This window comes from Bombus impatiens, unplaced genomic scaffold, assembly GCF_000188095.3.
Source record: "Bombus impatiens unplaced genomic scaffold, BIMP_2.2 scf_0317, whole genome shotgun sequence".
NCBI lineage: Eukaryota > Metazoa > Arthropoda > Insecta > Hymenoptera > Apidae > Bombus > Bombus impatiens.
The window spans coordinates 1,405,522-1,424,813 of NT_176736.1; the positions used below are offsets into that span (position 1 = coordinate 1,405,522).

Consider the following 19,292-nt stretch of genomic DNA (forward strand, 5'->3'; position numbering starts at 1 on the left):
GTGCGACCGGGCGGTGGGTCGTGGTGTACCGGTGCGTGAAATTGGGTAAAAATGAATCGACGGCGTGACGCGGTACCGCCATTATTCCCGAAATTCAGTACCAGGATATGTAGGTATACGTATACCCTGGCCACCTACGTGACGCGTACGGATCAACGAGACGACGATGCAGAAAGTGCAGCCAATGTTTTTTTGGCTTTGGTGCACGTGCGTCCCTGTCGTGTACCCGATAGATGTATGGGGGCGGATGTAACAGCAGCAGAAAAAAATTGACACGGTTGTACACGCAACAACGGCGTTGCAACGAAAGAAAATGGAAAAATGGGGAGGAAACGAGAGGGCTCGATGTTCGTGCCGGTCAGTATAATTGAATTAACCCTTCGACGGTCACGGTAAAATCGACGAACATTCCAAACCTTTCGTTTCGTTGTCCACTAGTCATCCAATTTATCTACGGACGTTTGTTACTTTTTTAAAATCGGTTTTTATCGCTGGTTATCGCGTGCAGCGTTTAACGCAAGACGTCTCACTGTAGCTACGATATTTCGTGCTCGCTAAACACGGAATACTTGCAATTCTTAATTCCATTCCATCGCGTGGAATTTCCTCCGATCGCTCTAACTCCCCCGCGTCCCTCCTTCCATCAACGATCCGCATTACAAATCGACAACACGATACTTGTTGATTCGGTACGGTATCTGGGTTACAGTGATCTCAGAAACACAATCTTACATTTGTGAACATTCACCGGAGAACACTGTAACCAAATACGCCTACGAGAGTCAATAGTCCATCTCCATATACATCCGTCCATATATGTGTATTGGCCTCAGTCAGGTTAGTATAAGGAACGACGTACAATACGTAATACTCTTGGCACAGTATCCAAAGGTTATATGTACTAACACGCAATAGTACTCTTACACGGATATAATATTGACGAAATAGATGACACCGTGACGCGCCAAAATACGTTTCCATTAATCCCGAATGTGTTGCGAGTGTGCTCGTAAATATCGTGACTCTTCGATTCTATTCTACATTTCAGTAGATTCTAACCTATACCATTGCGGAGCCTTCGTTAATATCTTTTCTTCATACCTAACCTTTTCGTGCCTAATGACACAAGGAAACAGTTTCCGCTTTTTCAACGGAGAAAAAAGGTATAGAAGCTGTCTATCGGAAAAAAGTAAATACCTATCTGAATGAAGGAAAAAATGACTTTACTAAAAAGCACGATAGGTCATACGTATGTTGTACTTGGTTATGTGAAATTCGACCGTACGCACGGCACGCTCCGCCGGTAATCCGATAATAGCGTTCGCATCGTCGAAGGTGCTCGTGTTTAATAAAAGCGTCGATATCGTGATCGTGCAGCGCGTACTTAGGTATACGCGCACGGCAGCGTTATAATTAAAGTGTTTGTCTCTGGGAATTAGTCTCGTGCGAATTTTACCGCTGCCCACGTGAACACGCGCCGTGTACTTACGTCTCTCTTTGTATTCGCCTATCTATGTACGGAATCGCCTGTGTAATGCATGCACATAGGCTAAGCAGGGATATAAGGGGGATGATCGTGAACGTTAGAAAGATACAGGAAACAAAAACAAAGGAGAAAAGAGATAGAGAGAGAGAGATAGAAAGTACAGCGTCTCGTCTGTGAAGCCGGGTCCCGCAGACGCATGTATACGGCACTGTCGTGCCCCTCGCAAAAACCAATAACCTCGGCAAACGTCGAGCACCGGTTGTTTATGGCCCGAAAGAGAGAACAAGAGGCGGAAAGGGGAAGAAGGATGGACAGAAGGAGAACGAGAGAGCAAGGTGAGAGGTGGGGAACAGGAAAAAGAAAACAGCCGTCGCACACGAGAAACGAGGGGAGGAAATACACATCGCTCCGAGTTCCAGATCATTTCGTACCTGCAGCACAACGTCGATACTCCACCATCGACCGGTATACCCTTTGTCCAATAATTCGTAATCGTGTAGTGTATTGTATTACACGACGACGTGGATCCGCTGGTTCTTCGTTTTACAGCCTCGTGCTCACGCGATCATTCCTTCGTTAATGAGTTCGAATTCTTGCACGAGCACGCGAAATTTCGCGGAAATGGCACAAACGACCGAAGCTTGAAAAAGACTGAAAAACACGAAGGCGTTGAAATGCCGCAAAAAGAACGCCATCTAATGTTTTACTCCCGCTGTCACGTGATCACTTAACACATTGCCGACGAATCGGAAAGAACTGTCCTTTCTGCATAAAGTATATTCTTCGCTAACGATAAGAACAGATAATATGTACTTGATATGTTTGGCAATTTTGTTTTATCGAAATTTATATTTCAGACGTTATCACATATTTTTACATGTTTTGTAAATAATCAAATTTCAAAACGTTACATAGTACGTGTTGCTTAGGAGAAGTCCGCGGTGGTCATAGTATATAGTCAAATCTAATTCGAAGAATTAACAATCAATTCTCGCACGAATATGCAAAACTGCCACATGTCGCTTGCAAGAAATACTCGGTGACCGTCATACTAACTTAAACCTAGCAGAATACAATGTATAAATAACGAATTATCGCACGAACACGCAAAATTTCACGGAAACGGCACATACGACCGAGAATTGAGAAAGACTGTGAGAAATATGGAGGGCGGCGAAATACCGCGAAAAATAAACGCCATCTAATGTCCTGTTTCTACGGTCACGTGACCCTTTAAGATGGTAGCGGGAAAATAAGGCGATGAAGTTGAATGGGATACCGTACGTGATTCAGGCATGTTTCTAACGGATCAGGAAAACACCGCAGGGCTGTAGTTGAAATTGGAGTTGCAAGAATCCCGAGAATGCGGAATAGTGAATCTCTCAAGGAGCAAGTTGGGGAACGAGAGAAATTGAAAATCGTATGGTAACGCTTACACCATGCCGTTTTAAAGCTTTACACTTTGTGCGTCGAACTTTTTACGCTTCACGCTCGAAACTTATCAGAGCGAGAATACGAGCGGAATACCGACCGCCCAGCGCGCCCAATTTTTTTCCTCGCTTTGATCTCTCCGCTCGTGAACATCGATTTCTATCTTATTTTATACATATTATATAAAAAGCAGCGATCTAGAAACGAGGTATAACGCATACGTCAAATAAAAAAAATTTTAACGACGTAACGACGCTCGTATCTCCATAGAACGGAGCGCATCGATTGATACGAGCCGAAACGTCGAAAAATTCGTTCGATTCGCGTTCCTATGTCATCGTTAAAAATATACGCGTAATAGAACAGGTAAATCATTGAAACCCTGACATTGATGTGGAGAATTAACGAACACTATTTTCATATACTAATAGAAGAGTAAAAATGGACAACGAGCGACGTATGCTTTATACGAGTCACAGGCAAAGAAATGTTTATTTTTGTTTGTTCCTTACATACCTCAAATAAAGGCGAAACAATGACGGTAGGCGAACCAAGCAAAACAAAACAGACAGAGGTGAAGGGGGCAGGCGTGCTTCGGTCCAATGCAAAATAAACGTGTACGCTCGTTATAGCCGATGGCTTCTACGATGATTTACCGTTTTCCGCGTGTGTATGGGCATATGACTTCCGGTAGGCAGTGGGAGGCACGACGCCTGGCCTGCTTTTCTTTCTTTGGCTAGATCAGAAAACTGTTCCCCCGTTTAAATCCGAAACGTGTCCAGTGTGCTCGTCCTCCGCCACCGTCTCTTTCTTCTCTTCGTTCACGCCACGATGCGCGTCATTTGCGGCCGGTTAATACATTCGACGATCCACGATAGAGTCAATGATATAACCGCCCGTCGGTTCGCCTTTCAGCAGCCTCGACATGTTTCACCGGCCTTCTTTCTTTCGTCCTCGATTGGAAGCACTCCGATTCCGTGAGACTCTCGTCGAGAGAACACGCCTCCGCGTTTCTGTTCCCTATTTGCGATCCACTCTCATGGACTAGTACACTCAACCCGTTGCTCACTTTCGCCGCAGGACTCGCGTTTGTAATTCGACCTAACGACGTAAATTCTTTTACACTGGAGTAACCGATCAGGCGCGCGCGCGCGCGATCGCCAATGCGTCAACTTCAGGCCGTAATGCCGTTTTTTTAGGTGCCTATGTAACAGCAACGCCTCCTGCCTAAACGTTCGGGACGAATGTCAGTCGCTCCGATCGTACAACGAGCAATTAATTAGCCGGTCGCTTGACACGCCGTTAAACACTGACCATCCAACTAGAAGCACGAATAATTGAGACAACCGAACGTGTTCGAATGTCGCTTCGTAATATCGTTCCCGCACTCCGAACGCGTAACCAAAGATCCACGAGAATCGTCGTTGCACTTAAGATGTTGCAACGACATCGACGGATATCGAACGAACAAAAGAACGAACGGCGATGTATTCCGGAAGATCCTTTCGAGAGCTACAGCCGGTCGTGTAAGTGGGTGATGGAATCCTCGCGAGGGGAACGTGACGCCAAAATTTTCTAGCAAGGACGTATCTCGCGTTCCCCGCGTTTACATTAACGAACTTGAAATTATCGTCGTACCAGTAAACCATCGACCGCTTCGAAACGCGTAATAATGTGTACGAAAAATCGCACGTCACTTTCAAAACCGGTCACATCGCCGACGAGACGATATCGCGAACACTAAGAAACGAACAGCCAACTACCGCGACGTCACGAGTCGTACTAACTCGACTAGCGGTTCGTCCAGCCATTCGAACCTATAGAAAGCGACGAAAGGGGGGTGAATACGATTTCAGCGCCACCGGCGGGAAAATTTCCAAACGTCGAACGTCCGCAGCGTTCATCTTTATCGACACATATTCTACGTAATGTAATTATTTATATAAACGTAAGTACTAATGTAGGCATGCATAATCGAAATACGAATAAAAGTTTAAAGAATAACAGCGATATAAGTAAATAGTATTGTTCCAATAATTATATGATAATTTATATGAATTTATATTAGCTAGTAGAATATTGATTTACACTTAAAAATTTAATTTTTTCGTCTATAAACGTATGACTTCGTATATAAAATATTTAACGAGTGTTTTTTATACCAAGATGAGTTGAGTAAAATAGCTTTCGAGCAATGTAACGAATTTCAACGCGTTTCAGCCATTTAGACGAATGAACGAGGACACGAGTAATTAATGGTCTTCAAATTTTAATCATCGAAAGGTCACAAGACTAATCGTTTCAATTACACATATTTCTCTTTTTGTTCGCTACTTTTTATATACATATAACTTCTTATCTTGTACGCCATCGCGTCTTTTATTGCTCTTTCTTCTTCGCTGTTCTTCTACTGCTTTTTGTTGGTAGAATTTTTTTTTACTGTATCCTTACATTGTTTTTACTTTTGTTCTTAAAATTCTGCGTAACTTTTGTTACTGTCAAAGTTGCTTTCGATGCCCTCCTGTTGCTTTCTAGCGAATCTTTTCATTTTTGCGAAAGAAAACAGCGTTCAAAAACTCTTTGCTCTTGATCTGCACATATGACGTCCTCTGATCGTTGCAATTATTAAATTATCTATTCTCTTCGAAATTAAGAATACTAATAATGAATTACCGTTGAATTATACTGATTGCTATTTAATTAGAATAATTGCAAGCAAATTGACAGAAACTGCAGAAGATGAGAACTCGAGAATTCATTTAAAATTAAAGAAACTTCCGATCCCGATCCAATCTCTATCGATAAAGATAGAATACTAAATGCAACCAGATATCACTGCATCAGTTCGTGCCATGATTTAAATGCTTTAATTTAACACCTTGCAATATGATAGCCCGAGGGCTAGTATATCTAGATATTTTTAGTATTCCCTTGATTATTCTCATTTCCGCTTATTTCCATCGATTTCCTCAAAGATAAATTAATATCGCGCGAAAAGAGAAAGAATGGGTAGCCCGCGCACGTTATTGCACCGCGATATCCAGTTTTACTTTGTATCTAATGAAACGAACTGCTAAAAAGGAACACGGATGCGTCGTTAACAGTGTATCATTTATTCCTTCTCTTTGCCTTTTACATTTTAATTCATAGAAAGTACGGGGTTTTTGTTCGCTCGTGATATTACAGTACAATCGCATTATACGTCTCGTTTTATAGAGGAATCAGGCAGCAAGAAAGCAAAGACGGTGAAAAGGGAAGAACTTATAAAGATACAAAACGGGATTACCTTATCAATCTTATTCTGTGAAATAATCAAGGCGTCTCTGCTCTGAATTTCATTCAGCGTTATATCCCTCTAAGCGTTAGCCGTGCAAACACCCTCTTACGTTGCTCCCTTCGTTTGTTAACTTCTTTTTTTAACATTATCGCCGGCTGGAATGACGCGAAAGTTAAGGCTGAAATACATCATCCCCTATCTCGATTATGGTATTGCTGTTCTCCAAAGGCGGATCGGTAAACGAAAGATATACGACAGGCTTGCTAGACAGAGGGAAAAGTTTTATCTGCCGTTTCAGAAATATCAATAACTGATCCCTCGTACAGTTTCTATTCCAACGTGGAAATATACGGCCAGACGAAGCCCCGTACGCCTTCGTTCCTACCCTTGAATACCATACGGAACAGGCCCGAGTGTATCCCTTTCAAATCGGAGAAGATGCAGCGGTCTCGTACAGACATTCAGAAAGTATCCTATTCCGAAAGATGGCACGTGCCGTTGCCAGCGTGGATTTGCCGTTTAAAATCCAATTCAAGGCAGCTACCTCGGGATTCGTCATCGTCGATTTTAGTTACCTTCGCACTAGGTGTTGTACGATTAATTTAATACGAGCGAAGGTCGTCGTTGCGAGAGAATTCGTGTATATTGGTGACGCTTGTCAAACAAAATCCAAGTGCAGCCGAGTTAAATTATGGATACCAGGAATCGGAGCGCGAACATTCGAGTACGTCGACGAATACTTCTTTTATTAGTTTATTGTCATATTGGACACACGAAAGCGGAGAACAAATCGACCGAACCGGTTCGTTAAGCGAAACGTTCGATTGGAGCGAAAGGGGAAAGTTTAATTATCCAACAGGTATAGTTCAGAGAAACCTGGTGTATTTGTCAAAGTTACGTGTTACAAGAGCGAGCGGAAAGCAAAAAGAGAGATCTCCATCGCTGTATCTTCGATTGCTTCTCCTCACGTTTCGTATCCAGCTTTGAGACGTATAATTGCAATTTTCCCTTCTCCCCTGAAGCATCGTTGCAATATTACATGTTTAGTGGAAAATCAGCGATCGAAATTGCACAAGAACAGTCTAGAAAATTATTCGATTCGTACGTTCCATACGCGTGCATATTAATTCCGCTAAATGTATGTCAGACAGTGTTCCACCTCGATGCGCAGTTATTAAACAAGCTTTCAATAAAATCACGAAATAAACGCGTAAACATTTCCCGGCCTGGTCGCGTGCTTTTTATTAAATCGCGGGAGTGACGTGATTTTATTTCGCCATGGCGACATAAGCGCTCGCAAGATCGAATAATAATCTTTTTCCCTTTCCTCGTCATAAAAAAAAAGGGAGACATTTTTCAAAAGGATATAAATATTCGATGCGTTAACTACGCGACGAAAATACTCTTCCAGTTCGTCTCGGCGAGAGACAAATACTTTCCAATTCTGGAGACGATCAGAGAGACTGAATCTTCGAACCCCGTGACTTTTTCCACCGTGCGACGTCGTGTCATAATTTCATCGTAGAAGGTAATACGAATGGAGCAACTATGGCGGAAAACGAAGAGAGGAAAAGGGCCGCGGCAGTATGGTCTTCGCCGCTCGAGATTTATCGAAGCCGAACACCGATGCATTAGCGATGGAAAAGCACGGAAACGAGATGAAGGTAACGAAGCGAGGGAGGAAAATCGACGAGGCTGTCGCGGCGGGGAGGAGGTAGCATCTACCGACCTTCCCAACCCTTAAACCGTTCCCTCTTTTTAAAGCAAAAGAAGCTCTCTCAAGACGTGTAACGAATCAATCGAGATCAGAGACGCACGACTGCCAAGCGACCCGTGGTTCTCTAATTCAAGCAGATTTTCAATACGCGCGTATACATAGATATGCTTATCCTTTGACTGCTGAGACGAAAGTATAATTAAAGAGAACGCAGTTAAACGCAAATCCTTTTCAACGGTACTCTGATAAGTTGATTCTTCGTAGATAAATGGGCGCTTGTTCACTCGGTGAAATACTGCTGAATACTGATTTCATTTAATTCGATCTTGTTTACCCACTGTTTATCGTCGATTCGCGATGTTGCGTTGAGAAAACGGGAAGGAAAATCTAATCGATCGTTCGTTCTATGACTAAAACCTTTGTCCAATGCTTCTATACACATAACTAATCGTCACAAGCTGTTGACATCACGCGGCTCGATACAAACAACCGAACTCTCTTTTCATCTGGAATATATTCAGGCAAGTAGAAGTTTAACGAGCAGTATAAAAAAAGAATGCTTCAATATTCTCCTCGTGGCACTCATAAGGCGATGCCTACTAATTTCTACGTACCTAACACACGTTTCTTTACGCTCGCAAATTTTTTTACTCCTCTAATGTCGGATTGTCGATAGAAAGAATCGTTCTGACAGCGTTTCGCGTAAAAATCGTGCGCGTCGAGACGTTCTTTTTCGCCGTCGTTTTTCGTCGAAGCACGAATTGACGAACACGATTAGCATAAACTAAAAGGCGGCCGGTGGAAATATAAATTACACGAATCATTTCGTTTCTAGGCCCAATATGTCCCGTAGACGCAACACGATGCGCGACACGTAGTCCTGCAGCAATGATTGCCTCGCTTTCCCTACGTCCATCACTTCTTCGTGATTCGCTTCTTCGTGATTCTCATAATCGGTGCTGCATTGATTCGTGATCAAACTGAAAGCAAAGACGATCAAGTCGCAGTGCCTGGCAGTGATCACTTCATGAACCGTAGACATGCCTGGAAATAAAATAGAATCGTCGATATACTATGCGCGGCAGAATAATTTGCCGACAGAGAGTCTATGGAAAATTGGAGTATAAAAACTTTCGACCACTGACCTACTGCGTCGACACCGATCATCCTTAACATTCTCAATTCAGCCACGGTCTCGAAATTTGGTCCTCCGAGACACGTGTACACGCCTCTGTGCACGATGTCTTTTATACCCATTTCATCCGCTACCTGCTCGCCGATTTCTAAGAGAAAAGCGTTGTAAGCTTTGTTCATCGGCGGGAACCTCGGCCCAAATCTGAAACACGAAGATGCATCGTCGGGATGAGAAGACAGAAGGGGTTTTTGTATCGTCGAGAAGAGGGTAATCGTTAGAGAAGTGCGGGCAAGCGCGAAAAACTGGCGAGCATGTTCGATGAGTTTCATTAATACCAGAGGTTGCTGTAACAAGGGAAAAAAGGGAAAGGAAAGTATCTACGATGAAAGAATCTCAAGTTTCGCGGGATGGAAAGTTAACGAAAACTTGGCTGAGCCTGAACGAGACGCGAAAGCGGATAGGGTGAAAAGCAAAGAAAAGAAGATGGGAAGGTTAGGCAGAAAAATCGAGAAAGATCCTTAGGTAAATACGTCAATCAGATTCTTTGTGTCGTCGGGTAAATAGTTCATCAATCCGATTCAAGGGGTTGTTCCGATGAAATAGATTAATTTTATTCCTTCGACGACCTCAACGATCTCGCACGGCCACCCGTTTCCCTCCCTTTTACCCCCGGGGCAAGCACTCGAAGAATCGAGTCGTCGAACGGTCCGCAATCTGCGAGCGCCGTCGACGACTTTCCTTCCGGAAACGAGCCCGAAAGCCTTTGTCGCCTGCAAGCGGATTCGAATTCATTGCCGTTCACGCCGTGAATCTCACTAGTCCGCTTTTCAACCAGTATTTTTTCCTTATTCTTCCCCTGGCTCCTCCATTTTCATCTATCATCCCTCTCTGTCTCTCATTTTATCTCCTTTTTCTTTCATTTTTTCCTCCCGTCGATAAAATCAAAAAAAATTCCTACTGTCGCTAATTTCTGGGGCATCGAGAACTTTACGGTCACGCGAGAATTTTACGTAAAGGAAAAAGATAAGCAGCAGCAACGGCAGATAAGGAAGCGTAGGAGCATGTAGTAACACCAAATGGAGTAATGTGACGCGTTTCATAGCGCGACGCGTTGACGAGGAGAAGAACGAGGGAAAGTACCTGTCGTCGTTTGGCCCTTGAAGAGGATTATTCCCAGCAAAACCCATCATGTTCACGTGATCCTTCACCATCATAATGTCGCCAACCTTGTATGTGGGATTTAGACCTCCCGCGGCGTTCGTCGCGATCAGATGAGTCACGCCTACGAGCTTCATAACTCTTACTGGCATAGCGCACTGCACGTGAAAAGGAGAGGAAAAATAATAAGCATTAGGCGTTCCAGATAATCAGAGAACGTAAGATGTCATTAAACGTAAATCTCGAATGGAACACGTCGTATCGTCGAATCGCGATGTCTACAAATTTAATCAGAGATACGAAAATTACTCTTCTCATATATATTACATATATATACATGTCTATACTAAATGTCATCGATCGTATCGAATAAGTTTTGTTTTCGAGCAATGTTAAGTTCGTATGGAAAAGAAAGAAATACCCAAAGAAACGTTACCTTCCAGAGTGGATAACCCTCGTAATAATGAAATCTCCCTTGCATGCACATGATCGGCACACCCTTCAGATAACCGAACACCATCTGTCCTTGGTGACCCTTGACCGTGGAGACAGGAAAATGTGGGATTTCTTCGTATGGAAAGCACTGCTTGTTCTCGAGGGATTCTGCCAGGGAACCTGGACACAACTCGTTTTGTTCAGTTGATCCTGTTTAGGAATAGACAAAACATTGACTGGGAAAATACGCTGCGACAACCGAAGACACTAAAGCGTTTGAAAAGTCATACTAACCTATTCCAGAACCGCATATGATGCCGATCTTTGGCCTGATTTTGACACGGTCTAACAGATACTGCGCTGATTCTTGCAAAGCTTCGTACGTATATCTGCATACATAGAAAGCGAATTAATTAATCGGATCCTGTTCGTTTTAGCTGGATTCGTAAGTTAATATTTTCACAGTAGAAAAACGGTTTGCCATGATTCGAATATTTCACACGAGGTTGAATAAACTCGTGAAAATAATAGAAACGTCCAGAAATAATCGGGATGAGTTGAGCGAGTACAAGAGGAACTGGGGTCGTTCGCAGCCGGCCGACATAATTTCACCGTGGAAACTATCACAAAACGGTGCAGTTACCTGTTAAACTGCTAACAGGCTCAAATAGCGCCGGATTTAAGCTGAATGTAGGCTTCCAGGGTATTACAAATCATGCATCGAAATACGCGAGCGGCCGCGTAACATGTTTACGAGTGTGTATGCGCGTCCCGTGCACAACTCATCTAGCCCGTGTATGCATTCACGCGTGCGCGAATGCAAAATGCGCTCGCGAACAGCCTCTACGCACAGATGCACACGCAGAATTTCCATGGCATTCGACCGAATAAATGCGCCTCCAGCATAATGCTACACGTGACACGATCGAAAATTACTTACAATCCCACTGTGAATTTTAATGTCTCCGCACTCGGCGGCCCCTGTTCCTTCCTTTTTCCCATATTTCTTTCGCATCTTCTCCTTGTTTCTTTTTTCCTTCCTTTATTTTTCGTCGTTCCGCGTCGCAATATCCGCGAAAGCTCAAAGCGAAGATTCTCATTCTACCCTGTTCCTGACAACCTCGCGAGTGGAACGTTTCGAAGCGAAACGAGTCTCCAGGATAAGATTGTAATCGCCACCCATTTTTCGTCCCTTGGATTATCGCGAACCTTCCAGAGATTTTCATTTCGTTCCCCTCGCCGTCCGAAAACTCGGTAATTGGAAAGAAGGACGCGGACGTAAGACGAGAGCTGCCGCTATCGAGTTGTCGTGTACGTGTACGCATCGCCGTAAGGGGACATCGAATTATAACGCGTTGAATACGCCTTGAATATGCATACTGCCCCTCCTCCCTCCCCGCACCGTTCCCAATACAATCGTATTCAACCGCGAATTTGAGAATTGCTTCGCAGTTTCGCCGGGTGCCCGTGGAAAAGCTTCGATATAGCCGCGAGTACACCAAACGTCATTAAACTAACCGCATTCGTGGATGCTCCATCGTAAAACGAGATTGTACGGTGGTCCGTTATGAATGGCAAATGTGAGATGGACGATTATTATAACGACGTGAATGCACATAGCCCCGGGTCATGACGAGGATTCAATGACGCCACCGCAATTTTGCATACAATATCAGTCGCTCTAATCTCGATTATGAATGCACGCCGTACTCAGAACTTGGCTTAGGGTGTGTTACTTCTTTGGATTCGATCGAGGCTCACGGTGCCATCGTTCGGACTGCTTCGTTCGTAAGAGATGGCTGAGTCTCGGATTTGTCGATCAATCGTAAGCGAAGCCACACATCACGATGAAATCACGAACTTTCGATAGAAAAATATGAAAAAATAAATTCTCAAGTGTATAACGTGTAAGCTTGTTTGTCAAAGAAACGAATGGACTTTGTACAATAATAGTCAGATGTATTAAAATAAATACAAATGCAAATACAAAGATAGTGTATGCCGGTTTTAATCGTCACTGCTGCTATACTAATCGAAGAAAGGATAATAATATTCCTACATTTATATCAACGAACGTTACCATAAGAACGACAGTTCTTTTGCTTCTTGTTACGATCGTTTGCGGAGAGACGCGGTCGCTAGGAAAACGCGTCAGCGAGAGGCGTAAATTCTCGCTACGATCCGGTTAATCGACGCCGCGAAATAGTCGTTCCCCTGCTTCGGTTAAGATAACAGAGGTGGTTCAATGAATGTAACACTGTATAGTAAGTTATGTATCACCGTTTATTCTAACAACTTGTAAAGAAGACAGTTACGCTGGTGCGTATGTATAAGACGAGTGAGTGACTGATCTACGGGTGTATTCCCGGTCAAAGGATGTTGACTGTTCGAAGGATGTAAAATCAGTGCTGTTCGGAGACGATGCTGTGGCGGAGGAAAGCTAAGGATGGGTGTGTCTAGCGCACGGGACCGTCGGATTTGTTGGTGATGATTTTGGCTAAGAGAGTGAGGGAAATAGGCTTCGTTGATAATTGGTTAAACGAAGGTTGGTGGACTAGGAAGGGTCTTAGCCGCCCTCGAGAGAAAGTGGTTAGTGGGAGGAAAGTTGCATCATACGTAAGAAAAACTAACTTGTCAAGCCATAGTAGACAATGGTCTTTCGAAATGAGTCGGAAAATAGATGTTTGTTCGGTTCGAAAGACCTCGACTAGGAGATTCCTGAGATTTATGGAGGGTACGCAGTAAGTATCCGAAGACATCTGGTTGCTATCTTGCCCGCGGTGTGTGGCCTAGTCTAGGTAGAGTGTTACGCGACGTAACACTTCTGGACCTTGTAACTCAAAACACCGTTAGTGTTCCAAGGCACAATATCATAGATCTCCCGGTTTTCAATTTTCCGTTTCAACCTGAAACTTTTCCTACGGGCCGCTACAGTTCTACTTATAATTCGTTAATTTGTGCGAAGTGAAACGGAAGTTCGTTGATTTTTCAGGTAGCTCGACTCTAGTCGAATCTATAGGTCGAAATTGAAGCGACTGACGAGGAGACGGATAAAGAACGGAGTAATCTAAATAAAAAACGGGGCGAAATACATTGATAAATATTAAATGTACCGGATAAAAATTCATATCTGATGGAAACGAGTAGAGGACGCGACGCGAAAAAAGAATCGAGCACCGAACGAAAAAGGGGAGCTGCAACTAAATTACAAATCTGTCTGCATATTTGATTCGGCGTGTAGTTTCTACGCCACTTCGCGGATACTGGTCATTCGACGAGAAATGGCTACAATTCGTCGATCCACCGATCTTCGGACTTCGATCAAATTAAAATAACCTCGCGACCAATTGCGGAGCATCACGAGTGGTCTCAATAATACAAACGATCGTAATGAATTCTAATAAACGCGACGATCAGAACGAATGTTGACAAACACAAAGTGACAACGAGTGAAAGGGTCAAGTCGACCCCCTCCCTCGCCATCTCATTTTCCCTCTCTAGGTTTCCCAACGCTATTTACCGAAATGTCAACCTCATCGCGCCATTACGTTTAATTCCTGTTTGCGTTCGTCCCAAGCGCAGCTTGTGAGTTTCGCGCGAGCTTCCTGTTTGCTCGATTAAATAAACAAAATCAAAGTATGAACGCTCGAAACTTCTAATTGGACATTTCAGAATACGCGAATTTGCAGGAAGCTGTCGTCTACGTCTGACGTATCTCGAACGTGTACGAATAGACTGCTGACAAGTTTCTCTCCCCTAACTAACGCTGACACCTGAATTCCTGCAGCTGGATATCGCTAGAGAACACCTTTTCCCTTTCGTTAGGATATAACGCAGAGAAAGGAGCGAAAAGAAGAAAATTCCAACGTTTTGAACGACGTTCCACCGGTTCAGATACGCTTCGTTGCAGAAGTCGTGGTGCACGTGACTGCAAAGTTCACGGTCACGTTGTCGCCCTGTCCCTGATATACTTACAAATCACGACACGTGTTAAACATCGTCCTGTGCGAAATAATTCCAGGCCGTCTATCTTGGGAATTAAATGGCCGACTGCAATACGAAGGTATGCTAATATCGTATGAAAGTGAACTCCCATGTAAATAAGAGGGAAGAAGGATGAGAACAAGTCCTGGGAAATTAGTTACACTTGGAAATTTCATACGCACTCTCATTGTAATATACATGTAGCTAACGATTTCGCATTGTTGATTAACCGAAAGTTGTGCAACAACCGTTTCGGGTAGCCATCCGCAGCAATTTTGACAAATTTTTTGATGTGAGAAGCGATTAACCATAAATAGACCATTCGAATATATTTTCGCGAATTTCTTGCAATCACCGTAACTAGCCTCTGTCGATGAGATTCGAACTGGACGAATGTAATCGATAACAATAGCTTTATTTGAAATATGAGACGCATAGGTTCAATAGATTGACAGCCATACTCCACTTTGTTCTCACCAATAAGAAACGAACGACTTACGTGTTGTGCCGATGATGCTTGACCGCCGTGTATAAAAATTCATCGTCCGTGGGACGTTTCACCTGCGAGTAATGATTGTGCCCATTGACAGCGTCGTTATTCGCGAAAGGCATTGTGCCTTATGTCCCGATCGAATCTACCAGTCTATCCAAGTTGATAAAAAACCCGCCGTCACCTTGGTAGAGCACGGACGAGAAAGGCAAGAGAAACAAGAACAGAACCAGTCAGAGGAAAATTCGATGAATAAACGATAAAACGCGTATACGTTGTTTGACGAAAGTCTGACTAGTGACTATAGCGTCTCTGGTCGCTGCTGTTTTATACAGATACCCGGAGTATGGTTGAAAAATCTCGTGCTTCGCCGAACTGGCCAATCGTTTCGGACGGTTACTCACGCTTCCTCCACTCCTCACGAAGATCGAGTTGGTCGGAAAGTCGTTGGGAGGAAGGGGCACGCGACGATAACTTTTTAAGCGATAAAGAATTAAGTGATCTAATTTTCTCCATGCCGCTCCGCCACGTTACGGTTTATACCAGGAATAATAGCGAGAACAATGACACTTCTCGTCCTACGAGCAACAAGTGCATTTTTCCTGTGCGAACAAATAATATTTATCTCGTTTCAGAAGAAAACAATAAAGTCCTTTAGCGAGTGCAAACAAACTTCACCGATTCTCCGATATCGCGGTGACTTCGATGACCGATACGATCTTTCCACGTCTCGATGATCGATTAAGGTCGCTGAAGAACCGTTCTTCGATTGCAACACTATCCACCAATGTCCTCGTGAAACTCGTACACCTTGTTCGAGTAATGACCGACCAGTTGATTTTCTCTCGATAAATGATACCCTGCGAAGACGTATTACAGGTTTTCGTTCGCAAACCATGCCGTAATTTCTTTTTCTGCTTCTGTCCATGCAACTCGAACCATTCTTCCATCTTTCTACAAAATGATCTCCGACAATCTCATCGGATTTGTATCGTTCCTATCTCTCAATCAGATATTCGATAACTTTCTTCGAAGCGCTTAATCACCGCGTTGTGGACAGAAACAGGTGGATAAGTTCGATTTGTGAAGGCAAGTCTCGTGATAATTTAAGCCGAAGGTAAATCTCAATGAAAACATTCGACCAACAATCAACGATGCAATAACATTTTCGAAGGAGAAACGCGATACAAGCGTACGACCAAACTGTTGCTCGTGTGCATCTCGAATTCATCCGAATATTAATTACGATGCAGTCGCGTTTCCCACTTGACCGCGTCGTATCGAGGAATCTAGTGGCAGATTTACGCATCAACGATGACACGTGCTCCAATTTGCGAGGGCACGAATTTTGGCTGGCTCCTAGTGCCCCATATAATGAGCCAATTATGGCCGATACTCGGGCCTCGTACACGATCCGGCCAAAAATTAACGATCCTCCTCGAGTTACACGCGGTCTCGTTTTTTGAGAAACTCTCTAGCGTTCGATATTAGTCGTTGCTCTTGTACCAATTGGCGACTTAAGCGTATCGTTCGAATAAAAAACGAAAACTCACTGTCGCGTCATTTACTTTGGAACTTTCCGCGCATAATGTGATTATGCTAGGATTACGTGAGTATCGAAGTAAAGAGAATTTAATCGAGCGAATTAAAAAACGATCGGTAATTTACAGCAGCGATAAATGCCATTTTTACGTATTCAAATATCTTGTTCGTATATACCGATGATCAACAACATCTAGGACAAATCGTTGCAAAGCAACTATCTTATCGTGATTGATCTTCGACGATCACGAACAAAAAAACGAAAGTACATTCTAACAGTTGCGCAATGCAAGTTACTTCTAATTCATTGAGCAATTTAATTTCAAAATTGTAATTCTGTGCCGGCGATAAAGTTATTCTTACACAATATGATTATGTTACGTATTTAGACTTGTTGTATACATCAATAATACGCGACAGATAGTCGATGAAACAAAAAATGTTCCTATTACACATATACACGAGAAAGTTCGGATATCAGAATTGTGTTGAAATTTTTTTTTTCTTTTATTTATTTATTAAAATTACAATCAATTCTGGCGTTGAGAATTTTCAGTAATTTTTCTGGCGTGGCACAGTGACATGGCTGATTATTTATAATAAGTTATTATTATAATACTTATTATAGCTAAATATAATTTATAAGTAAGTATTATAAATAAGTAAATATTATTTAATTATGACTAACTAAATAACTAATTGAATCTGGCGTTTAGGTCTAGCGGGTAGTGCCTCTTCAGCCTGCGAATCTGGTCCGTCGTATCAAGTAGTCCAGTGATTAGGGGGTTTCGGTGTTCGTTGACTCTTTTGCTATATCTGTCGCTATATTTTGCTATTTCCTCTTTGACTGTGGGTATCCTGAGGTCGCGGTGTATTGTTTCATTGGTTACATACCAAGGTGCATCAATTAGGGATCTTTTCGATTGGAAGCGTTGAAGTATTTCAATGTGGGAGTTACTTGCTATTCCCCATAGTTGGATTCCATAGGTCCAGACAGGTTTTATTACGGTCTTGTAGAGTCTAATTTCGTTCTGTGTGCTTAGGTTGGAGCGTCGGCCAGTGGGCCAATAGAATTTCTTGAGTTTGTCCTTAAGTTGCTTTGTTTTGTCTGTGATATGATTTTTCCAAATTAGCCTCCTGTCCAGGCTCATGCCCAGGTATTTGACTGAGTCCTTGCTAGGAATTATTGTGTTGTTAATGGGTGTTGGAATTTAAAGATATAAAAATTAATACTGCCACGGATCTTCGGTTTAAAACTATGAAGCTAAAATCCAGTAAGTTTGGAAGTTCAAGCTTCACTGGTTAATACTAAACAATAAAGATCGTCGTTTTTTTATTTATGTCGTGTTATTTACGTCGTATATTCAGCGACGTATCAAAACGAAAAATCGAGCAACGTACAAAATGAAAAATACACGCGACAGCGCCGGCGAATCGAAAACGGTAAATCGAGCCGCAACTTGCAAATTATCGCTCCAACATGGAGAGTGTAACAGGGGTCAAAATAGACGCAGACAACGTGGCCTCGAATAGACTGTAAATTCAGTTTTCACCGGTTTTCTCCCCCGTGAGTCGGAAGCTACTTTACGATGCAACGAGTAATGCATAATTTCGCTGATCGTCCACAAAGAACGTCGGCCTTTTGGCCGCAAACAAATTTTCGGCACGCCAGGGGCAGATTTTCAGTGTCGTAAAACTTTTCTAATCGTAGTCGAGGTGAAACTAAAGAAAGGAGAAAGGGGAAAGGGAAAAGATGAAAGAATAAAAAGATCGAGAATTCAAAATGCCGATACGCCGACATTCAAGCTGCGATTGAGCGACGCGCATATACAAACTGCCTGAACAATTTGCCGAATTTTAATTTGTTTGCACGCGATATTATAATCGAATCGGATCCGTATCAAATAAACTAAACAGAATCACGTAATTAACGCGCTCACCGTGGACACGAATCCTGTTTGCTTTTAAGCGTCGTTCGAAGCGCAACAGTTAATGAATCAAGCCTGAGCACAGGTGCTTACTAACCGGAAATAGATAACGAACCTACGTCTCGCGAATCTTTACGTTTTCAACGAATTATCATCGTCGACTATTGCCGGCGAATTTTAATCTCGGATCAGTTTAAATCGCACATCGACGAAAACTGATAGCGGATGTATTGTAATCCGGGTTACAATGAATCACAGTAATCGCTTTTCTTTTCTTAGCCAATATGTATCGTTGAGTAAGTCGATGTTTCGTGTTTCATAAGACTCGAGATGAAAAGCAAACACAGAAAGTCGATGAAGATACTTGACGGCGAATCGAACAGTTAACATCTGCCTCGTTACGCGGGTGGAAAGAATGTAAGAACAGCAATGGCTTATCGAAGAATGTTTGAGAGACATCAAATAACTATGTTCGAGTATTTGATGAAGTTACTCGAATCGCAACAAAATGCGAATCTCACTACCGTCGTATGACTGACGAAATATTGTTACAAACAAGTAGGAGCGAATAATTGTTGCATAAATTGCCTTATTACGTAATCGCACGCAACTACAGCGTCGTAAACATAATATTTTCTCAATACGTCACGATAGAAACGTTTATTCGTTCACTTATCCTATCTAATTTACATAGTTATTCGATGTCGCT

General features: G+C 42.8%; 2 protein-coding genes across 6 annotated transcripts in view; both read right to left on the reverse strand.

Annotated features, from left to right (window-relative positions):
• LOC100746694 (beta-1-syntrophin) overlaps positions 1-4,712 on the reverse strand; it is a 360,690-nt gene extending 355,978 nt beyond the window's left edge. Inside the window, exon 1 of one of the 2 annotated variants that reach the window (XM_012385063.3) lies at positions 3,574-4,712. In XM_012385063.3, the coding sequence (XP_012240486.1) occupies positions 3,574-3,597 (24 nt within the window). In that variant the 5' untranslated portion in view covers positions 3,598-4,712. Of the gene's footprint in view, positions 1-3,433 lie in introns of both variants that reach the window. The other variant, XM_024367201.2, reaches the window with a different exon arrangement.
• Positions 4,713-6,011: 1,299 nt separating this feature from the next.
• Positions 6,012-15,449, reverse strand: LOC100746815 (purine nucleoside phosphorylase-like). Of its 4 annotated transcripts, none has more exons than XM_003488999.4 (6): positions 15,123-15,449; positions 10,934-11,028; positions 10,641-10,849; positions 10,187-10,362; positions 9,057-9,247; positions 6,012-8,955 (listed from the first exon to the last, which is right to left on the reverse strand). In XM_003488999.4, the coding sequence occupies exons 1-6, from the start codon at positions 15,233-15,235 to the stop codon at positions 8,732-8,734; spliced, it is 1,008 nt and encodes a 335-aa protein (XP_003489047.1). In that variant the 5' UTR covers positions 15,236-15,449; the 3' UTR covers positions 6,012-8,731. The 4 variants fall into 4 exon arrangements, with proteins under 4 accessions (XP_003489047.1, XP_012240504.1, XP_033176304.1 ...); XM_012385081.3 differs by having other exon boundaries at positions 8,614-8,955; positions 10,641-10,819; XM_033320413.1 differs by lacking the exon at positions 15,123-15,449 and adding an exon at positions 11,580-12,708 and having other exon boundaries at positions 8,614-8,955; positions 10,641-10,819.
• Between the last annotated feature and the right edge of the window lie 3,843 nt (positions 15,450-19,292).